This window comes from Pleurodeles waltl, chromosome 8, assembly GCF_031143425.1.
Source record: "Pleurodeles waltl isolate 20211129_DDA chromosome 8, aPleWal1.hap1.20221129, whole genome shotgun sequence".
NCBI lineage: Eukaryota > Metazoa > Chordata > Amphibia > Caudata > Salamandridae > Pleurodeles > Pleurodeles waltl.
In genome coordinates, this window is record NC_090447.1 from 459590512 (window position 1) to 459613900 (window position 23389).

Genomic DNA, 23389 nt, shown 5'->3' on the forward strand with positions numbered 1-23389 from the left:
TTCCCAAGGTTCATAGGGTATGTAGAGTACCTTTAGCGCTGAGAGCGGAGTTGAAAAAAGAGCTAGACAGATTGTGTGATCAACACATAATTGAGAAGGTGGATGCGTCTGATTGGGTGGCTCCCATAGTGATTGCCCGTAAGGCCAATGGTTCTATTCGCATGTGTGTGGATTTGCGTGATCTTAAAAATTTGGGTGGCTTGTCATCCTCTGCCTAATATTGTTGAAATGTTGTCAACACTAGGCAATGCTAGCCATTTCAGTTTGTTGGACATGACATCGGCCTATCATCAAATTAATCTGCATCCTGATTCTAGGCACTTGACAGCTTTTGTTACACCTGAAGGGTTGTTCCAATTTCGACGCATGCCATTTGGCTTAGCTTCAGCTTCGGCTGTGTTCCAAAGGGTGGTGGACAGTTTATTCGGGGATATGGATGGTGTTATTGCCTTCCAGGATGATATTCTAGTCTTTGGCAAGGATCAGGCACAGCATGACGAGAGAATGAAACGAGTATTATCTATGTTGAATGAAAAAGGGATTGTTCTTGGTGCAGACAAATGTAAGTTCAGTGCATCATGTATTGACTACCTAGAGTATAAAATTTCAAAACGAGGGGTGGAACCGAAGGAGAAGTTGATTAAGGCTATTGAAGATTTTCAGTCATCTAGTAACAAGGATCAGATCAGATCTTTCATGGGTCTGATTGAGTTTTATGCCAGGTTCATTACCAATTTTGCCAGTAAAACATTTAAAATCAGATCCCTTTTTAAAAAAAAAATACATTTGATTGTTGTCATGAATGTGAGCAGGAGTTCGCAGCTATTAAAAATGAAGTGGCATTGGCTATTCCGTTGAAGGCTTTCAACGCTAAGGACGAAATTGTAATTATGATTGATGCCAGTCAACTTGGTCAGGGAGCGTTATTGCAGCAGCGGAGGAATGGCAAGGATGAGGTGATAGCTTTTGCCTCACGTAGTCTGAGAGGTGCTGAAGCAACATATTCGACTATTAAAAGAGAAGCTATCGCATGTTGGTGGAGTATTGTGCATTTCAAGCCTTATCTCTGGGGTGTACATTTTACAGTCAGGATGGATCATAAACCCTTAGTACAATTATTTTCCACCTCTGGTATGCATTGCGCCACTCCCTGAATAGCCAAGTGGCAGTATAGATTGCAAATGTATAACTTCCATGTGGAATATGTGCCAGGTGCAAGGAATTTACTCACCGATTGCCTTTCCCGTCTTCCTTGCAGAGGTGTGTTTGGTGAGGAGGATTCAGATGAGGATGATGTCCTGGTATGCTCTATAGTGTCAATTGGAAGGTGCTGTGACGGAAGATGAGTGGAGGGAAGCGTGTGGTAGGGATGAACAAATGAAGGAGGTCATGGAGGGCATAGTATAGGTTCGATCTGTTTGCAAATCTGTACAATGTGATGTGTACAAACACATTTTTGAGGAGTTGTCTGTTGTGAACAATATGTTGATGAGTGCTGGTTTAATGTTTGTGCTGAAGGATTTAAGGTATAAAATATTGACCTTGGGACATGAAGGACACATTGGAATGTGGGCCATGAAAAGGAGAATAAGGGAAAATTTCTGGTGGCTGGGGTTGGACAGAGATGTGGAGCATTTTGTGAGAGATTGCTTGGCGTGTGCCATTAGTGACAAATCTCAAGTCACTCTTCTTTCTCCTGTTGAGGCTATTGATGTGCCCGTGAAGGCTTTGAGTAAGGTTGCTGTGGATCTGATTGGACCTGTTAATTTGCTGAATGGGCAATTAGAGTATGGTATAGTGTTAATTGTTTTTATAGTCTTTGGCCTGAGTTTAGGTTGGTGAAGGTACCTAATTCTCACACGCACACGGTCATTGAGTTTTTAGAATCTGTTTTTGACAGAGGGGGTATTCCCGATGAAATACTTACTGATAACGGGAGTCAATTCACATCTACTCAATTTTCCAATTTCTTGGTGCTCGTGGAAATTAAGCATGTTAAGACATCACTTTATCATCCTAGGAGTAATGGTCTGGTCAGAGTGATCAAGGAGAACATACAACTGGCCAAGGCCGGAGGTTTGAATTGTAAGGAAGAATTGAGGAAGTTGTTGTGGGCGGTGCAGATCACACCCATTGCTGATACCGGTGTGCCTCCTTTTGTGTTATTTAGTGGAAGAGTTCCTGGAACCAAGTTGACAAGGACATGGATGGGTGAAGTTGAGGTTGAGGTTGATGAGGGTTCGATTGAGAAAGTGAGTGAAAAGAAGATATCTGCTCAGAATAAATATAAACGGGGTCCTAGGAAGACAGTTTGTGTTAAGGTGGGTGATTATGTCAAGATTAAAAGTGCCCGCATTGTTCAGAAAGGTGAATCTAAATTTTCTTGTCCAAAGAAAGTCATCAAAATTTGTAAAAATGCAGTTAAATTGGAAGATGGCAATTGGTGGAACAAGGAGAGGTTGTCCTTGGCTCGTGATGTGGAACTGTTGAACAAGACTTGGGATGAGTCCACCAGGGTGGAGCAGGAGGTGAGGAACATTCTACAGAGAATTCACTTCGTGATATGAAGGTGTTGGACAAGGAGTTGGAAAGACCCGCCAAGAAGGAGTATGTGATGAAGGACATGATGAAAAGGTCCTTGTCTAGAAACAGGATGTTTCCCAGAATGTATCATGATTTTGTACTTTCAGTTTAACAATTGTTTTATTCTCAAGTTCCGATGTTTATACGCTTTAGGTGCAATTTTGTATGTGTTAAGGGGAAGGATGTGCTGGGTTCTTATGTCGGGTTCTTATGTCGAGTCTTGCATGCATTCTGGAATCCCTGCACGACGCGACATGAGAGATCGGGGAGAATGGTGGGGATGGCGTCTGTGGCGGTTGTATTTATTGGCTGTTCTGCTCTTTATATTGGAATAAACTAAACTTACCTGCAAAGACTCGGACCCTTCAGCAGGCTCATGCAAATATTTAGAATATTTGGCAACCACTCTGGATATATGCTAAATTGGTCCAAATCAGTGGTGTATCCCCTTGCAGGGGGAAAGCCTAGCCTCCCGAGGGATTGCGGGGCCCCAGTGGTGACAGAGGGCTTTTGCTACCTAGAAATATATGTAACCAGAGATCCCGGGGACTTCCTGAGGAAAAGCCGGACCATCCAACTGGAAAAACTTAAGGGGGATGTTACTCATTGGCACGATCTCCCTCTGACCTTGATGGGAAAGGCTGCTCTCTACAAGATGGTGAGCCTGCCGCACCTCCTCTATGTCCTGCAAAACACTTCTTACAGCATTCCACGTGAAATATTTGGCACGAATACCTCAGAGGTTCGAAGATTGTTGTGGGGGCAGCGGATGCCGAGGATTGCTCGAACCAAACTACAGAGGGGACTATACGAGGGAAGATTGGCGGTACCAGACATTCAGAAATACTATTGGGCATTACACCTTCTCCTGGTCAATGACTGGGGGTTTGAGGACCAACAGGACCAGAAATAAAGGTTGGAAAGACATCTGATGGGAAGGAGGGGGGACCCGAAGCCCTGCTACATGAGACCTGACGGGAGTGGGCCCTACCGCACCACACAAGGGCAGTGACCCAGGTTTCGGAATATGCAACTAAACTCTTGGGGTAGATGGGGAAACTCACAGACCTTACCCCGTTATGGCATTGTGATGAGCTGTCTGAGGTGCGAGGCTTATCAGGATTCAAGAGGTGGGAGACGATAGGCATAGAGCACCTGGGAGACGAGTGAAGGGGACAGGCATTCGTTAGTCTCGAGACACGTAGGGAGGAGTACTCATTGGCACACATTGAACATTTTCGGTACATGCAGTTCGGACACGCGTTGAGGAGACACATTAGGGAGGGGGTTGGCCTATCGGACGCTTCTCCTCTGGAAGCTTGAGTCCTACTGGAGCCACTTCCCAGGTGGGGAACTTCGGCAATTTATAAAAAACTAATCAATAACTCCCCTGACCCACTGCGCAACTTGAAGGAGAAATGGGAGGTTGATCTGGATCCACTAGAGGAAGAGGAGTGGGGAGAGGCCATTGGCAGCAGGAAGGACATATTCATCAGGGCCAGATTCAGACTGGTACAACTAAAAATCCTACATAGAGTATATTACCTGCGTACCCTGCTAATCTGCACTGCCTGAGGAACTGTGACGAAGATGGCACATTTATACACATATTATGGGAATGTCCCCAAATAAGGGAATATTGGGCAGGAGTAGTCAGAGAAATGTCCAGCATTACTGCACTTGAAATTCCGTTAGATCCTAAATGGTTAATCCAGGGAATTTCAGGGGAACACACCTGTCCCAGATATACAGAAATATGGCTGAGGCTGGCAGCCGGAGTGGCTAAACATAACATTGCAAGAGCCTGGGGGGGCACGGTTATCCCTCAGATATTAGACTGGCAACGTGATCTGCACTGGTGTCAGCAAATCAAGAAGGTTATATATGAGTGCAGAGGTTGCCCCAATAAATGGGGGACGTGAGCAACTGCTCGGGGCTTGGACCTAGACCGTGGCCCATAGGAGGGTAGGAAGGGTGGACAATGAGGAAAAGGAAAGCAATCCTTCGCCTAGACAGCGAGATGGCCGTAAAAGAGCAATGAAGGACGGGATGATAAATTCTTTCATAATGTTGTAATGCTACGTAACTCATGTATGTACCCCCGATGCTCTGCTGGACACGACAGTGTGGACCCTGTTTATGGTTTGAAAAACAATAAAAAGGATTGATTAAAAAAAGAAAAAAAGACCACGTCTCTAGCCAATCCCGAATTAGCAATCTGTTTAAGATGGTCTCTGAGTGTTGAACTCTGCAAAGCCCCATCCTATGATGCTTGTCACATAATACACAATTTAAACACACTTTCTATTTCATTTGTCACTGTGTTTGCAGTGTAAAACCCTTATATATTGTGTTTATCAGTTCACAATGTAAAACTCCTTCCTGTTATATTTGTGAGAGCTGTGAAAACATAAAAAGCTCTGCCTACTGTATCTGTCATAGGGTTACATCATGCAAAGACCCCTCCTTCTGCATATGAAAAAGGGTTTGTATTAACAAAGTTTTATGGACGTTATGAGCAACGGAACTACTTTATGCATGGGCTAACACAAATATTGTTCAATTAAATGCAGTAAAGAAGATCAAGAAAGGGAAGAATCGATGCACCCTACTGTATACTACTTTTTAATATATTTGTTTATGATTACCTGAGCTCACATGTCCAGAAAAAGCTATTTCTAGCCAAAACTAAAAACAGATAGAAAAGAAAGAACATTATCTCCTGAATATTATTTATGTATAGCTGATTATGTTTTGTGCCACACAAGATTATGTGGATGTTAGATTGGATAAATGTTATGTCTTCATTTTGCTATTTTTCTCTTTATAGGTATTCTCAGCATCAGATGCATAGGAGTGTGGAAGTGCAAACGTCTGGTAGCAGTGCATCTGTTGTGCTAATGGGCCAAGCCCTATTGCATTCCAGATTAACAGTACAGCAATCAAGTTATGAGGTAAAATTAATGCACACAAACATAAATTATTATTCCTCTGCTTCTGATGTCCTTAAATAATCAACATTTTACCTTCATGGTTTTTGGATCCGTAAACAACAATTTGGATTCAGCAGCTTTTGGAAGTAGTTGTGCTTTTCTTCTAATCATTATACCCTTTAATCAGTCGTTTATGCCCAGAAAAGGTCGTAAGACACCAGTCTGCAGTACCCATCTAATGAATGAGAAAGGCTGAGTTAATTCAACGCTATTACTGTTCTTTTTGAGGCATTTGAACTTGTGTGGAAACAAATCAGTACGTTGAGCAGAGGCTTCTCCTCCTCTTTCAATGAGGATGAACAACAATTGCTACTTATAAATAAACTGAAATGTGGATAACAAGTCCATGAAGTCTAAAAATATTTGCGACTTCTTGCCATTATTTTACAGACAGTAACATGACTTAGGGTCTGATTTATAATATGGCTGACCGGGTACTCCCCTTTCCACAAGTACATTATATCCTACGACACTTCTAACAAGACCAATTAGACACCTATCACTTTTGGGACGTAGTTAGCAAGTCAACCAAATTCATATATCAGGCCTTTAGGTATTGCTCCATTGTAATTAAAATATCCCAATGTAAGCCCAGTTCTTTAAACTCCTTAATAAGAGCTCACCATAGCAGCATGCTTTAGGAGGTAGAAAAAATTGCCATGCTTCTTACCTTTGCTCTGTCTCCCTTCTGGAATATAGGCATTATCCGTGTTTCTTTCCCTGAGGCATGAAGAGTATTAGACTTGATAATCCCATTATTTACATTCTACAACAAGGGGATTCATAGAGTTAGAAAATGCTCACAAAAGTCTACAGTCACCATCTTAAACAGGGTTTCTACGACTGTTCCTTGTATTTCTCATGCATGGTAGAAATGTATTAGACTTTTTCTGGATTTCCAGAAATTCTTTTTTTCAGTTTTACAAAAAGCAATCCACTTAGAAATATAGAAAAATATGTTTTCTTTTTCAGTTTTTCAAATACATTCAGTGTGGTAGTTGGAGGAATATGTATTCATAATGTTGTTATACGTGGCAACAACTACATTCTACCTTACCAGGTGGTATCAGTGCGTTAATTTCTTGGCATGTTCACAGAGGCTACACGGGTCTCTCATGCTCTGGATACCTAGTTAACTAAATGTATTCTGGACCACTGCAACCACAGCAGGATTAAAGCACAGAAAATAACAAAGGGTGGGACAGAGAGAGAATGTGCTTACCGGTCAGAGAAAGTGCTTCATTTAAAAGTTTCTTGGCTAGTCCTCTTAGGTCTCCTTTTGAGATGAAGGAGGGTTTCAAGGTGCTGTCAATATGCATAATTTTTCTCCCAATCAATCATAGAGGAGAAGCAATTCTCTTCTATTGTTGCATAATAATTAATGTTAGTCGCCTTCTCAAAAATGTCATAATTTTGCTTTAGTAAAGCCAAGTGGGCATGACCAAGCCAGTGATTATACGTTCACCAGTGAAACAAATCCCACCTCAGCGGAGGTGATTGGGAAATAATTTTACTGCACCAGGGAAATCAACTGATATGTAAGTAATAAACCCACGGAATTCCAGCTATGGCTTGAGGTTATCACATCCACAGGGGCGTAGGGGACACTAAATTTCTGGGGCGGACAGGGACAACCTTGAGGTGGGGCCCCTGTGCAAAGTTTTCACCCAGAAGGGTTGCCGTGGTGGGGGGAGATGGGGAAGGCGGTCGCTTCCAGTCGAGTCCTGTGTGGCCTGCAGTTCCCTGTCTGCTGGGCCCTTTGCTACCTGTTAGGCAGCAACAGACTCTGTGATGCTGTTTGCCTGTGTGAAGTCCTAAGAGGCCTGCACTGCCTGCTGGGTGCGGTGCTTCCTGTCGATTCCTGTGCTGCCTGCCATGCACTGTGCTGCCTGTTGGGAGCTTTCTTTCTAGTCAGGCTGTGTCAGTCTCTGGCCCTCCTCCGGCCTGTGAAGGCCAGTAAGGCCTATGATTGCTGCTAGGTCCTTGTCTGACTGTCAAGTGGCAGTCACTGTGCTGCCACCTTCCTATGAACTGCTGTCTGACGGGGCCAGCCTTAGTGCTGGTGGCGCCCTGTGCGACATTGTTTGTTGCCGCCCCCCAGTGACCACCTCTGCCACTGATTCCTTCACTACTATCCGTCACCACTCTCTCTCAGATGCATTTCATTAGTTTTATAGCACCACTCATACCGGGAAATATCCCTTACAACGCAATCAATGCAATGCAATGCATTGACCACGCTGCCATTACCACAAATATGGGTCTAGCACGCATGCCTGTACCACACATATCTTTACCACGCATATGCGTGGTTACAGCACAGAGAGCGGTCTAGCTGTCCAGGTGGAACAGGAAGAAGCACAGGAGAGAGAGGTGAGTAGGGCTGTGGCCGGGTTTAGGGTGGGAGGTTGGGGTCATTTTTAGGACAGGGTTGGGTCGGGGTAGTTTTTAGGACAGGGTGGGGTAGGTTTTAGGGTTCAGGAGGAGGGCGTGGAATTCAAGTAGCTTTTAGGACAGGTTTTAGGGTACAGGGTGGGGGTCATGTAGTATTTAGGACAGAGCGGGGTAGGTTTTAGTGTTCAGGGTGGGGGCAGGGGCGTCAAGGTAGTTTTTAGAGCAGTTCAGGGTAGGTTTTAGGGTTCAGAGTGGGGGTCAGGGTAGTTTTTAGGACAGGGCAGGCGGGTTTAGGGCTTAGGGCAGGGGCAGTTTTAAGTGCTTGGAGGGGTGGAGTACGGTATCAGGTGTAAGGGGGCAGGGTAGGGAGAATTTTCCACGCATGTTCCTTTACCAAACATGCTTTTACAATGAAATTCGTTGTAAAGGCATGCATAGTAGTAAAGACACAGTTGTTGTTGAGACCGCAATGTTAAGGCATGCACGATATACGCATGTGTTGTTCCATCATTCATCCCTCATACCAGTCTAGGGAGTCAAAGCACTTTACTTTACCAAACATGCTTTTACACTATCACACAGATATTATGCAGAGACATTCATCATATATGTGTAAATCAGTGCATATTAAATGTTACATAAGACAGAGGGCTACAAGGTGTAGGTGTCACAGGTCATCCATACTGGTAGCAGGTATAGTTTAAGAGTGCTTCATCTGGAGAAGCGCAAACTCAGAATTTAAAACATAACACCATGGTTGGGGGCTCTCTTTAATAATAAGAACTGATTTGTGCTCAAATTAACTTGTTTTGCAACATTAAGTTGATCTACAAGTGGGGGGGAATCATAATGCTCTAATCTACACCTTGATGTTTGCATGCAGCTCTTTGATGAGTTCATTGTTCACTGTTCTATATTCAGTTTTAATTTATAAATTGCAGGGGACAAAAAAGGAGCTCCCTGATGTAGGAAGCTGGCCTGGTGTGTGGTGAGTACCTATGGTATTATCACCTTATACCAGGTATCCCCTTATTAGTGAAGTGTAGGCAGTGTCTAGAAGCCAGGCTCTCTAAAGGTAGCTGTGGATGAGCAGCCAAGACTTATCTAGGACACATGCAAAGATCATGCAATACCACTGTAGTCACACAGCACTTACACACCTGTAAGAAACATGTGCTACGAAAATAAAGGTTCCTTATTACAGTAACATAAACACTAAAACACTAGATAGGCAATACTCCAATAGGATGTCAGTAACACATTATTATATTTACAGCAGCAATCAGAAATTGGCATAAAAAGCAATAGGAAACAGTGAAAAGCAATAGGCAATACTGAAGGCCTAGAGGGGACCAACCATATACTAAAAAAGTGAAATGCGAAAGCCGGGTCCCCACCCAAGGAAGTGGAATTGGTAGAGGGGAGCTGGAGGAACTAGGAAACCCCAAAGGTAAGTATCAGAGTGCCCCCCAGCGACCAGGAGAAAAGAGGTAAGTTACTGTTTTTCCCCCAACCCACCAAAAGGACTTCAGAGAAGGATATTGCAAAACGCAGACAGGACTGCAAGAGACTAGAGGTGGATCCTGGAAGAGGAACACCTGGAAAAGAAGGGGACCAAGTCCAGTTTATGTAGGAGTGTCTGGTCGTGGCAGGAGCCACTACCCACCCATCTGTGGATGCAGGAGTTGGTCGACAGGGAGACGAAGAGGGTCAGCAATGCAGCAATGGAGCAGATGAAGAGTTCCTAGGTGATGCAGTTGATGTCCCACACCGGATGAAGAATTGCAGTCAGTCTGGGGTGTGAAAAACCCACCAACATGCCTTGGCAAAAGCAAATGTCGCAGTAGGAGAAAAGTGGAGCTGCCGGGGATCAGCAAGGTCCAGGGGGGCTCAACCCATGGAGGGGAGTCCCAGGTGACCATCAGCAAGGCAGAGAGTCTGGAGAATGAGAGGCAGCCCCCACGGAAGACCTACAGGCAAGGAGCCCAGGAGCTGCAGAGAGGCCCACGCAGCACACCTGAAGAGAGGTCCCACTTCACAGGCGAAGCACATTGAGGGCTGTACTTCACAGAGAAGAGTGCTGGGGGCTGAGGCTACACGGAGCCTGAAGATCCCTTGGAGGAGATAACAACAAGCCTTGGTAGCTGCAAGAGATGCGGTGCATGGGGGTACTGTCCTGCATGGGACGGCAAGGACCTACCTACTCCAAAGTTGGACAGCTGGTAGAGAGGACCAAGGGGACCACTTCATACTACCCCCCCTTATGCAGGATCCACGCAGCTCAGGAGGAGAGGAGATCCACGCAGCCGGTTGCTGTTGCAGTTGGTGCCTACGGATGCAGGTAAGTGACTCCTTCACTCCAAGGAATTTTCCTTCTTTCTTCTCATGCAGACTGAAGACTTGCTGCCCTCAGAGGAAGCACAGCTGGGCAAATATTGCAGTTGCTGGAAGGAGTCGGAGAAACAATGTCGAAGTTGTTGCTGGAGCTGCAGATTGTAGGTTCCTGTGAAGTCCAGTTGCGGTCCGAGTGGCCAGATGTCAAAGTAAACGTTGCAGAGGAGTCCTGCTGGAATCTTGCATGCTGAATCTGAGGACCCACCCAAGAGGGAAACCCTAAATAGCCCAGTAAGGGGGATTGGTCACCTAGCAGAGTGACCACCTAGGAGGGGGCTGACACGTCACCTCCCTGACCTGGCCACTCAGATGCTCACAGAGGCCTCTGCCAACCTTGGATTCAAGATGGCAGAATCAAGTGGCCACCTGGAGGATCTCCGGGCACCACCTCCGGTGTGGTGATGGACAGGGGAGTGGTTACGCCCTTTCCACTGTCCAGTTGTGCCAGAGTAGGGGCTAAGGTCCCTGAACTGGTACAGACTGGTTTATGCAAGGAGGCCAACAATGTGCCCTTCAGAGCATACTAGAAGCTTGGCAAGGCTACCCCACCCCCAAGCCACGCAACACCTATTTCCAAAGGGAGAGGGTGTTTCCTCCCTCTTCTAAATGAAATCCTTTTGTTCTGCCTTCCTGGGCTTGAGCTGCTCAAGCAGCCGAAGGAGGGCAGAAATCTGTCTGAGGGGTGGCAGCAACGTGGGCTGCCCGAAAACCCCAGAAAGCTGGAAGGAGCAATGCTGGGGATCCTCTAAGGATCCCCCAAAGTGCATGGAATCATACAATCAATACTGACAATAGTATTGGGGTATGATTCTGACATGTTTGTTACCAAACATGCCCAGGTTCGGAGTTACCATTATGTACCTGGACATAGGTAGTGACCTATGTCTAATACAAGCGTAAAATGGCGTTGCGCACCCTCAAGAGGTCCAGGAAAATGGAGCTGGAGTTCGTGGGGGCACCTCTGCTCTTGCAGAGGTGCCCTCTCACACAGGCACTTGCACCCTGCCATCTGGGCTAGGAGGGCCTACCATAGGGGTGACTTACAGTGACCTGGTGCAGTGACCTGAAGTGAAAGGGTGCCAGCACCTTTTCACGCACGCAGGGTGCAATGGCAGGCCTGCAAACACAGTTTACATGGGCTCCTATGGATGGCATAATACATAATAAATGCTGCAGCCCATGGGGAACCCCTGATCCCCCAATGCCCTGGGTACCTGGGTACCATATACTAGGGACTTACAAGGGGCACCAGTATGCCAAGGGTGGGGTGTGTGGGGTACTGGTTAGCAGGATCCCGGTGAACACAGTCAAAATATACCGACAACAGGCAAAAAGTGGGGTAACCATGCCAAAAAGAGGGTACTTTCCTGCATCTGACAAAAGCAGTAACCCACTGACCTATTCACATAATATACACTTTGTGATCTGCATGTAGACATCCTTTGTAGCAGGCATAGTAACCCTGTACGTTATGATTAGTCAAAACTTCCACTAGACAAAACTTCAATCTCTCTCCAGAAAGACCATTAATCACCGGAATTAACTTGAGATTTTTATTGTTGCCTGAAAACTGTTGGTGGCAAGGAACATCCAGCAGGTGCTTTTAAAGTCACAATATACTTGCAAACACAGTGCACCCATCCTAAGTCAGCACCCAGTGCAGCGGCACCGGTTGCATTGCCCTAGAGCCGGCCCTACTGCCTTACCTGGCCCTGTCCATCTCTCAGGCCATCTGGTTCTTCCTGGGACCCATGCTGTGTGCTGGTCTCTCTGCCGTCTATCCTGCAGTGTCAGGCTCTGTTCCACCACAGCATGTGAAGTCCTGTAAAGCCTGTGAGCTGCCACAGTGCTGGCTTCGCATCCACAGGCCATTGGCAGGAAATTAGATTTACAGACAGCCCTTGGCCTTTAGAGCGGGCTTTCACAAATACCAGGAAGGCTGAGGGAGAGAAAGGGGACTGAAATGTTGAGGGGGCAGGATGTCAACTTAGGGGACAATAATTAGCACTGGGGCAGGCAAGCTGGAGACAGAGGAGAGAAAAGAGTGAGAGAGAGGCGACAGAAACGGGGGCCCTTACAAACATTGGCGCACAGGGTGCCACTAGCGCGCTAAAGCCTGCCCTGCTCATATCTCACAGTAACTCAACAATGCTGTTTTTAGAAAGGGAGATACTCTGCAGACAGCAATCAACAAAGGGCCTCTCCTCCCCCTCTGTTCTCAGAAGTGCAGACTGCAGGCAGCTGTGGCAGCAAGGTGAGAAAGATTCCCTCGTGTGCTGCAGCACAACAAAAGGGCAGAGGGCGAGTGTCCTGGAGCCAGGTCACAGGTCAAGTGCAGGGCCAGTGTAGGGAGCGCTTTCATGCGCTAATGGCCCTGCGAATTAAAGGAGAAGGGAAAATTCTTCTGTCCCCTCGTCCCCCCCACCCTTGTCCCCTGTGTCCCCACCACTCCAAAATCTGGGGGGGACATATCCCCCGCGTCCCCCACACTTCCTACGCCCATGCACATCCACATGAAATTTCTAATACACATCCAGTGAGCTAGGCAGCAAAAAACTCCCAATCAGCATCCTCCGACGTGCTTTGTAGACCAGCCACATTCCAAGGTGGTACGGCAAGGCTGGTCTTCGTAATGAAGCTTTCCCATAAAGACACAGCCTTACCTTTATTACTAGGAGAGCTTCAGAGCCATAATTGGGGAGGACCGCAAACTAGGAAACATCGTACTCCATGGAGGCTAACAATTTGAACTGTTTATTCGTAAGATGTTACACAGCTTCTGTTGACCCCTTGTAAAATGTTGCTGTAGACAACATATTGTTAGATTTTAGTGTTGTTTCAGAAATTATGGGAACACAAAGACTATCAAGCATCTCTCTTACATAATGCTCCACTGGGGAAACCTAAAGAATAGTTAGACGTCTATCAAACAATTTCAGGCGATGGGTGGATTGGCCTATAGAGCAATCAATTAGAAAGAAGAGGCAAGCTCAGTAACCCTCATATATATATATATATATATATATATATATATATATATATATATATACATATATATATATATATATATATATATATATATATATATATATATATATATATAGCAAAAATTGGTCCCCAAGGGGGCAGTGATTCTAAAAATCTTTCGTGATGGTAAGATTGTCATGTAGTTTATACATTTTATTCAATTTATAGTTCAATACTGGTTCAGAATCAAAATTCATTACATTCATTACATCCAGGTGCCCCTAAGGTGAAGGCGCAGTGAAAGTGGTCAAAGTGAAAAATTAAAGTGCACCAGTGTTATATACAATATTTACAAAGGTGTGGCTAAAAATACAAGTGGTCTTCAAAATGACCCCTTCAATGTAGGTGTCTGGAAGCCACTCATCACTTCTAAAGGCAGTCCACATCAAAATGTGTTGACGTTTCGACCCAAACATAAAGATTCCAATCAATATTGGGTTATCATCCGGACAGGATATTTTTATAGGTGGCACCAATGAGTATTTTTATTTGAGGCAAGCATCAATCTGCTATTGTGGCCTCCTGTAACGATTTCCATTGGAAGTGCCTGACTATCACTGGCGGTTTGTCCACCAATTTCTTTAGAAAGTCTGTATTGCATCCAAATTAAACAACAACACAATCAGGCAGTGCCCAATGAGCTGGTCTGACAGGTCTGTGTGTAGGCCGGTATTCTGGCTGTTTGTGGAACTGATTTATGGGCTGCTTGGTCGGTTTGTGTTTTCAAGTTTCAAAATGCCCCAATTTGCAGACCTGGGCATTTTTTTTTTTTACCTATCCACATTTCTAATGGGGGACATTTTTATTTTGGTGCCCAGGCCTATTTTCTGTCCCTATCCGACCCTGTTGCAAGCAATTAATGACACTTTTTGCTGAAATGAGGGGCACTGTTGCTATTACCGTAAATGCTACTACTTGACATAGATTTCCTGTTATCTCCAGCTCAATATGCTTTTCTGGACAATGAACCAGGTACACGATCCACTTCATTAATGAACAAAAATCAGATCCTATGTGATGCCAGTCAACTTTTCCATATTTGACATTAAGGAAACAATTGTTGCATTTTGACAGCTGTATGTGCCGTATAAGGACCTGCAAGTTTAGAATCATACATTGGGCAAAGATCTGCAACATGGTGACCATGATTTTAAATGGAATTGTCTAAATAACTCTTACTATGTTGTTTAATATGCCTATCTAGCACACCGGCTGTGACAACAGCCAATTGAGCCACATGTACACTTGTGGTTTCTAAGAGAAGTATTGCAATAAGGTTCATGGCCCAGAGCACACCTACAACTGAGCAGTGGCACGTAGACTTCATTCATTCCAAGGAAGTTAAATAAGCTATTACTTTGATTACTCACTCAAGCAGACACCCAAAAACATTTCCATTGACTTTGAGAATTCATATTCTAGAATATGGACAGGTTGACTCTATCACTTATGTGGTTCTTTTATTTAGTGTTTACTAATATTAATTGTGAGACAAATTGTGTAAACTTGGCCTTAAAATATTCCCTGCCTAGCATATTTTGGCTCTGCATGTTTTTGCTTGTTTTGAGCAGTTTTATATGACTTTTACACTACACACTTTTAATTCATAGCAATAGCACATTGCTCTGCTGGTTACCACAAAGCGTGTAGGTTGACCTCATTTAGGTCTTGCCTGAGACAGTGCATATCCCTTCACTTGTGAGACATTATGTTTATGAAAGTAATTTGGAACCCGCTGATTGCTTACCATTTGTTGGCTTCTTTGTCACTCTTATTTGTGCCTTCTAATTGACCACTGTGTGCCAGTTACAGTTCCTCTTCTTTTGTTTGGAACTTGGACCAAGTACTGATTGCTTTGTTTTTATTGTTGGCCTTCCCCTACTTGTGCTGTGATTGGCTTATTTTTATCTTTCTTCTTCTTCTGTCGTAATTGTCCATGTTGCTTCTTCCTTCCCACCTTTCCGTTGTCCATGTGCTTCCCCCCACCCTCTTGCTGTGTGTGTTGCTTCTTTCCTCCCACCTCTGTTTCCATGTTGCGTTTTCCTTCCCACCATCCCTCCCTCTGTTTCTGTTTCAGTCGCCATTAGAAAAAATGCGCTATAATGCAACCAGCACTGGTCACGTCATAGGCCTTTCTTTACCCTCAAGTTGTCCATGTTGCTTGTTTTGCCCTGCATCCATATTTTCTTCAGCTGCAGTTCAAAAGTAAAAGTGTTGCTGCCTTGTGGTTTGTGAAGTGGCACACAGAGCAAACAAGTAATACAATGGATTTACTTTTTCTCCTACACTTGTTTAAATGTAAAAATACATTTGTAGTGCTGGATGCATAGTTTCCAGAGGACGGGTTTGTAGAAAAAAATGGAAAAGTGAGTAAAAACATGGGCAAAAATACAAGTCATTCGCAATTTCTGTCACAGGCACGTGACTTGGCTCAACATTTGCCTGAGGAGGAAAATACCATGCATATTTATTCACACAGTGATTGTGCAGAAGAAAACACCCTATGGACTGAAACATTAAAAGAATATGCACCATGCATAGAATCAGTGTGTCAGTTACCCACCAATAATGATTGAAAAGCCAGAACAAATGATAGCTGCACAGCACTGAGGACCATATTTATGAAAAATGGCGCACAGCTGTGCTTGCGCAGTTGTGTGTAATTTTTTTTAACACGAGCTTTCACCATTCCCTAACACCATTTGCGCGCCATATTTATAAAATAACGCTTGATGGCGCTAAAGAATGGCTAGCGTCTCAAATAAAGACGCTAGCTGGTGACCGATGGCCTTAGTGGAAATGGCGCTAGTGAGTCAAAACTTATGGTAGGCTGATTAGCGGCAAAATATCTGCCGCTAGTTAGCCTAACATCATTTGTTGACGCACAAACTGCCAAAAAATGAATCCTGTCAAAGTATAGACAGGAGTCATTACCACTACCCCAATGCCCACCACAGGGGACCAGTTTCCCAAGGGCTAGCCCAACATACCCTGTGCCAGCCAGTGAGCCCCATTTAAGGGGGCTCCAGTGGCACACCACACACATACACATACACTTACCTGCAACTTACCTGGGATGGGCTCCCTCCTGCTGTAGTGTCCCTGCGGTATGGGTGGTGGTGATGCTGGGGGTTAGGGTGGGCATCTTTGTGGCCATTCCATGGTGTTTCCCCATGGAAATGGGCATACCTGCACATTAACGCCTGGACTGACCAGGCGTTAAATAATGGCGCTAAGAGGGCTTGCCGCCATTATTTAGGTCCACCTCCTACTTGCGCATTGTTTCAGTGCCAGGAGTTAAATATGGCGCTGGGAGGGTAACGTCTTTTTTAGGAAGGGAACACCTACCTTGCATCAATCCTTGCACTGGTCGGTGCATCCCTGGCCCTGCCCTGCTGGTCGCAAAGGGCCCTAAGAGGGAGAGACAGTGACTCAGGAACAAACATGCCTGCCATGCCCATATGAGCCCTCCCAGGGACACATAGAGCTGCCATAGATTACCATGGATAGCTATAGTACCTAGCTGGTGAAGGGGCAGTGACAGTGCTGACCACATCGACTCTAGGTTGTCCCAACCCATTTATGCCATATGTGAAGGGTGTGGAGGGTGCAAAGACTCATCCTCATGGCATACAGCCTCCAAGAGCCTGGCAGAGCCCACATACTTGCCATAGAGACGTTTAACATTGCAGGCCCCCCTTATGCACAAGCACCTACTTTGAGGTATGGGTAGAAAGGCTAAATTTGTACTTTACAGCCACAGGTGTTGAAGAAGAACAGAAAAAGGCGCTATTACTGCATTTGGGGGGAGCCGTGATATATAAATTGCCACGTACACTCCCATAGGCATGGGCCTCATACACCTATGCCACCTTTGTTGCAGCCCTGAATACTTATTTTGAGCCTATAGCGAACCCCAATAATGAAAGATTCATCTTTCGTCAAGAACCAGAAGAGTTCCTGGAAGCATTCCATACACTGTTAAAAGAACTAGCAATCATCTGCACCTTTACCAACGAGACAGAAGAGATTCAATCCCAAATAGTCCAAGGGTAAACATCCAACAAATTGAGAGCATATCACCAAAGAACCAGGGAAGCCACTCCCAGACATACTGATGTTAGTGAGGTCAAAATAACAGTCAAAAGACCCAGCCTCCAACATGCAGGCAGTGTGGCACAACACATCAAAACAGAGGCAGTAAACTTAGTCACACAGAACCGGACCACTGACAAAGGCAAAGAATGACAACCATGCCTGTGTAAAGAAATGTGCAGCATGTGGAAAACAGAGTCACTTCGCCAAGATCTGCAGGTTGAGCCGAAGCAGCAAATTAAAAACACCAGCATCAGTGAACACCATTGCAAACAACTCAGGGAATGACGGCAGGGAGAGAGACCACAGACGAAGCGGCGATCATAGACACGGGGGCTTGGATCAATATTATGGCCAGTGAAATTCATGCTGTGCCTAAACCCTGTCCAACCTTGGTCCCAGAAAGAGTCAAGCCTATGGACAGAAACAACCAATTTCCATGGTCACCAGTTCATGGCCAGCATCTTTCCCGGCCACCAGTCAGCTTCCCCACCAGTATATGTCGCTCACATAGGGATTGGCATGGTGCTATGCTACAGTACAGCAGAGCAACTAAGGTTGCTTCACTTTGTGCTTCGGGTCCATACAGCTGCCATAGAATACATCCTGACTTCGAAGGCATAGAATGCTTGCGTGACTGAACTGTCACTCTTTATATAGACTGGTTAGCTAGGCAGTAGCCCTGCAACACCAGCACATTGCTGTCTATCTCAGATCAAAAGTAGAGGAGAGCTGCTTAAATTAGAGGAAGCAGACACCACTGGAGGATGGACGGCCCTAAGTGTGTCACCCACTGTCATCAAGAGGAAGCCCAAAAAGCCAGGAAAGGTGAGACTGTGTGTAGATATACCACTACCCAACATTTCCATCAAAAAGGAGAGGCACCTGACCCCCAAGATGGATGACATAATCATTGAGCTGAGTGGAGAGGGATGGTTCTCCAAGATGGACCTTTGCTCTGGATACCATTAGAAAATGTTATATCCTGACTCTAGATACATCACCATGTATTCTACACACAAGCCTCCACGCTACAAGCAACTAAACTTTAGCATCTCAAGAGCAGTCAAAGTCTGTCAAAATGTGATCCGAGAAGTGTTGTCAGGTATAAGTGGGGTCATTAACATGAGAGACAATATCCTGGTATGTGCTACGGCCATAAAAGATCACCATGTCCAGTTGAGGATGGGAGAAAGGCCTGAGTCAGGCTGCACAAAGAAAAGTGTGCTTTCATCCAGACCAAGATCAGCATCTTCATCTACTAGTTTTCAGAAAATGGGGTAGCTCCTGACCACATTAAGGGAAAAGACATTAAAATAGCACCTGCCTCATCATGTGTGTCAGAGGTACAAAGTTCTTTGGGGGCGGTGAATTCTTTTGGATGATCAACAAAGGGTTGACCACTTTGACACAGCCACTAGGAGAGTTCATGAAGGCAGCTGTCCTATTGGCCTGGAATGTGGTCCATGAGGAGGTATTCTAATGAACCAAAGAAGCACTCTCCACCACCTAAACGTTGGCATACTTTAACCTAGCCAGGGCAACGCACCCATTGGTGGATGCCAGCCCCACCGGCCTGGGAGCAGTGCTCTCCTAACAACAACCATGTGGAGAGTGGGCCCCTATAGATTATACCAGCACATCACACATTCCAGTGGAACAGCGGTGCTCCCAAATTTAACGTGACGCAATTGCCATCCACTGTGGGTGCCACCATTTCCACTCGTATGTGTATGAACACTTTTGAGGTTTGCACGGATTATAAGTGTTTAATCCATTGTTCCAAGGACCATTGTCTCAACCCCTACCTTGCATCAAAAAGTGGGTACTGCAGTTACAGTAGCACTCTTTCAGAGTGTAATACTGACTAGGATCCACCAACCCGCAGACTACTGGTTCCATCACCCATGAGCAGTGGTACATCAAGAATAACAGGAAGCAGTGGAAACCAAGAAGTATATCCAGTATGTTCTGGAGAGGTCCCGGCCACTACCAGTAATGTTGACTGTGATAAGGGAAGCCACCCAAAGCAATGACTGCTTGCAACTAGCGCTTCAGGGTGTTGGTGACAGGCCGGTCGAGGGGGTACTGAAATTGCACTGGTCACACAGAGGAACCTGGAAGCGCAAAGAACACTCATCACCCTGTACAACTACTGCCAAGAGCTGGCAGAGGAGGCCAAAGCTTTTGGACTGAGGGGCTTGCAGCTCATTGCACCAAGCAGCCTCATAGACTGCATAGTTCAACTCTCACATGCAGGGCATCCGGGCATGGCAAAAACCAGCAGCAGGCTACGGAGCAAAGTGTGGTTTCCAAATCTCAATGATTTTGTAGAGACCACTATGTGCAACTGCATTATGTGTCATGACACCGGGAGTCCCAACCTGCCAGCCCTGATCATCAAAGAAGACGGGCCCTAACAACCATGGGTTTGCATCCGTATGGATTTTGGCAGCCACCCAGATCACCGGCGAATGCTGCGCATAATTGACTACTACAAATGTCCGGAGGTTTAGCTGGTGAACACTGTTGCAGCAGGAGAAATTATGCAGAAACTGGAAAAGACCAGGGCCACTCATCGATTGCTGTTGAAGTTGTGGGAAAATAAGGGGCTGACGTTCAATAGCCAAGAGATAGCACACCATCTTACATCTCTTACATCCAGCACAAGAAAGTGATAAAGCAAAGGCCACAGCCAAGTAGCAAAACGGAATGGTTCATAAGAACTTTGAACAAGGTAACATGCATTTCACATGCCAATGCTCAGCCCCTAGAGTGGGCCATCAACAAATTTCTATGTGAATACCGGCAGACCATGGGCAGTAGTACACCACCATAGGACTATGGTGACTGCCAAAATGGGAGACAAGGGGGATCACCAATAATGTGCTTTCTTTCAAACTTCATCATGGAAGCAGTGTGAGAAAAGAAAGATATGAGGCACCTCTTCTGGCCACAAGATATCAGGGGCCAGAAGAGGTTGAGCCAATTAGAGGTGTAACTCAGGCTCTGAAACCCCTGCAGCGCAGGGGGACAGCCCTTCAGGGGGTCTCCAACCCTCCAAGGGGCCCCCATTGAGTCCAAGACCCAGAAATAACTGTAAAATATGGGAGATTTTGGCCCCTCATCACATTCTGCAGGGGGGCCTATCTTTTTGCATTACTCACTGGAGTAGATAAGTGATGATGAGGCCCTATGCTTGACTAACACTAACTCAAGCGAAATAGATTCCCCATGTGGGGATTGCAGGGCACCGTTGTCACGTCTGAAGATATGAAATGAGGAGGAGTGATCCTTGGAGAACAGTGTGAGGAAGATGGGAGGCCAACACGTGCAATCTCAATACCACCTGAGAGGTAACCCTGCTCTGTTGGCAAGGCTTTGTGACTTTATGGTATAAAGAAGAAGCAGTGCTGATATGGACTCATTGGTGTTCAGTCCTTGGATGAAAGGAGTGTGTAATGTGCCCCAGCATTGGTGGGGGTGCGATGGCAGCAAAGTGTGAAATCAGGCAGGGAGTACATTTACTGCTCAAAAACTAACTTCTTGGCTGGGAGCACTATCCTTTATTTACCAGTCCTGACGTCATGGTCAGGATCAACAGTAATAATCTTGAAGGGGCATTTGACCAGCGACCCCTTTCAATCATGAGTCAAATGGGAGGGGCGAGGCCTCCCAAACGTAACATCCCTCCTGGACCATAAGGACAAAATTATAAATAACGATAGAAAACAACCAGGTAAACAAATATACACATGCATCCCACCAGTAGTCAAAAGTCTCTTCAGGATCTACTATCAAACAAAGTCCTTGAGCCATGAGGATGCCACACGATTGGGGTGAAGGCTGTATCGTCATTCCAGGAGCGTGGATCTGTTCCACTGGCCTTGGGGCTAGGCTCTCCGTGCAGGATATCAGCCTCCGGAACAGGCTGGGGCTCGGGTCAGTTCGTGACCCAAGGGCTCCGCTGGCAGCCATTGACTCCTTGTCGAGGAGCTGGGGTTCTGAAGATGTCACTTCTGGGAAACTCAAGTCACCGTTTACCCCAGCTGTAGCTTCCAGCAATTTTGAGGTTTCAGATCGGGGTGTTTCGTTACATGGCTGATAGTGTTTGAAGAAAACTATATTCCTAGTGATTGTCTCTCTTCCTTTGGTGGCCGTAATTATCATACCTTTGACTTGGACTACCCTCCATGGGGAAAGTTCAAACATTAGACGAAACTTGCTTCCCAGATGCCATTCTCTGATGAGAACCAAAACTCCCACCTGCAGGTACCTGTTGCTGGCACTTCTCCAGGTAGATATCTTGTTGTTCTTCGTCTTCCTGTTTTGTAGAGCACTAGTCGCTTTATTGCGAAGGTCAGACAAAGGTTCAATGTGGGGAATAGGGCTGTTCACTGGTCGTTTGAGGCATAAGTCATTTGGGCTGAGTCCAGTGGTGGAATGGGTAGTTAGCCGGTACACTCTAAGAAATGCATACAGAGTACAGTCCAGGTTATGCACTTCAGCTACAGCGATGCGAAGTGTCTCATTTAGGATTCTCATCAGATGCTGTACCTCTCCATTCACCTGGGGCCATCGGGGTGTGATCTTGATGTGATGTGCCCTTGAACTTCAAATAGTTGGCAAACTGGAAAAAGGAGGCCCATTATCAGTACGCAGTCCCGAATGAGCCCGTGCATAGCCATGAGTTTCTCAAAACACAGGATGGTGTGAGTGGCCCTGGTGTTTTCCATGAGCTCTACCTCAAGGTATTTGGGGAAATCATCTACGATAAACAGCATGTGGTGTCCGTCGGGGAGAATGCCAAAGTCTACGTTGACTTGATGCAAGGGGATTGACGGGATGGGCATTGTTGCAGGTGGCTCAGCGGGGCTGGTTGCCTGGCACATCGGGCCCTGGTTAAAAGTTTGTTCTACTACACTGTCTAACACTGGGAACTATACCTTGCTTCATAGCCTTGATTTGGTTTTTACAATGCCTTGGTGTGCAGAGTATGGTAGGTTGACCCCTTGTTGTTGTAAGGTTTTCACCATCACAATGCGTCCCCCTAGCAAGCACTCTTCAAGCGATAGCACCAGTTCATCTTTGACATGCCTGAGGGAGGTGATAGTCTGCTCAGCCTCTTGTGTGTGATGCAATAGATGTGGGAGCTTCTTTGCTTGGTGTCGGTTAAGGTTCTGCTGGCATAGGCCACAGGTGCCCGTTCTACATTGGTCTGCCTTTGGGAGAGTATGGCCCCCAGTCCTGTGGGACTGGCATCTACCGACAGTTCAGACTCTAGCTGTGAGTCAAAATAGGCCAGTGTTGTGGTTTTATGATAAAGCATCTTTTGTCGCTTGAAACTCCTTTTCTTGTGTGGGGTCCCATTCCCAGGGTCTGTTGGACTTTGTCAGTTCTCTAAGAGGAGCTGTCAGAGAGGTGAGGTTGAGGATGAAACATCCACAATAAGTCACCATCCCCAGAAAGCTATGCACTCCCATGATGGTGATGGGGGTGGGTGCTGATCGAATATCCCAGACCTTGTCAGGATCAGGCATGACTCCATGTTCAGAAAATTTGTAGCCAAAGAGTCTGACTTCCTTTTTCAAAAATGTATACTTCTTTCTGTTCAGTGTGAATCCGCTGCTTAGAAGTCACCGAAAAGTGGCTCTCATCCTCTTGAGATGTTCCTCCAGTGTCTGGGCATGAATCAAGATGAAAACGCTGATGTTGAGAATTCTGGGGAGTCCTATCAAAACTCCTCGTGTGGTGTCCTGAAACACTTCGGCAGCACTCAACACCCCTAAGATGAGAGGTTTGTATCTCCTGAGGCCTACGTGCGTGGAGAATGTGGTAATTGTCCTTGATTCGGGGGCTAACATCAGCTGGTGGTATCCAGCACTGAGATCCACTTTTGAGAA

The 23389-nt window shown here is 45.8% G+C and overlaps 1 protein-coding gene across 1 annotated transcript in view; it reads left to right on the forward strand.

The window, feature by feature from the left end:
• Positions 1–23389, forward strand: part of NPAS2 (neuronal PAS domain protein 2) — a 611171-nt gene that overhangs the window by 576054 nt on the left and 11728 nt on the right. Inside the window, exon 18 of the mRNA XM_069204404.1 lies at positions 5414–5537. Coding sequence (XP_069060505.1) covers positions 5414–5537 — 124 coding nt within the window. The remainder of the gene's footprint in view (positions 1–5413; positions 5538–23389) is intronic.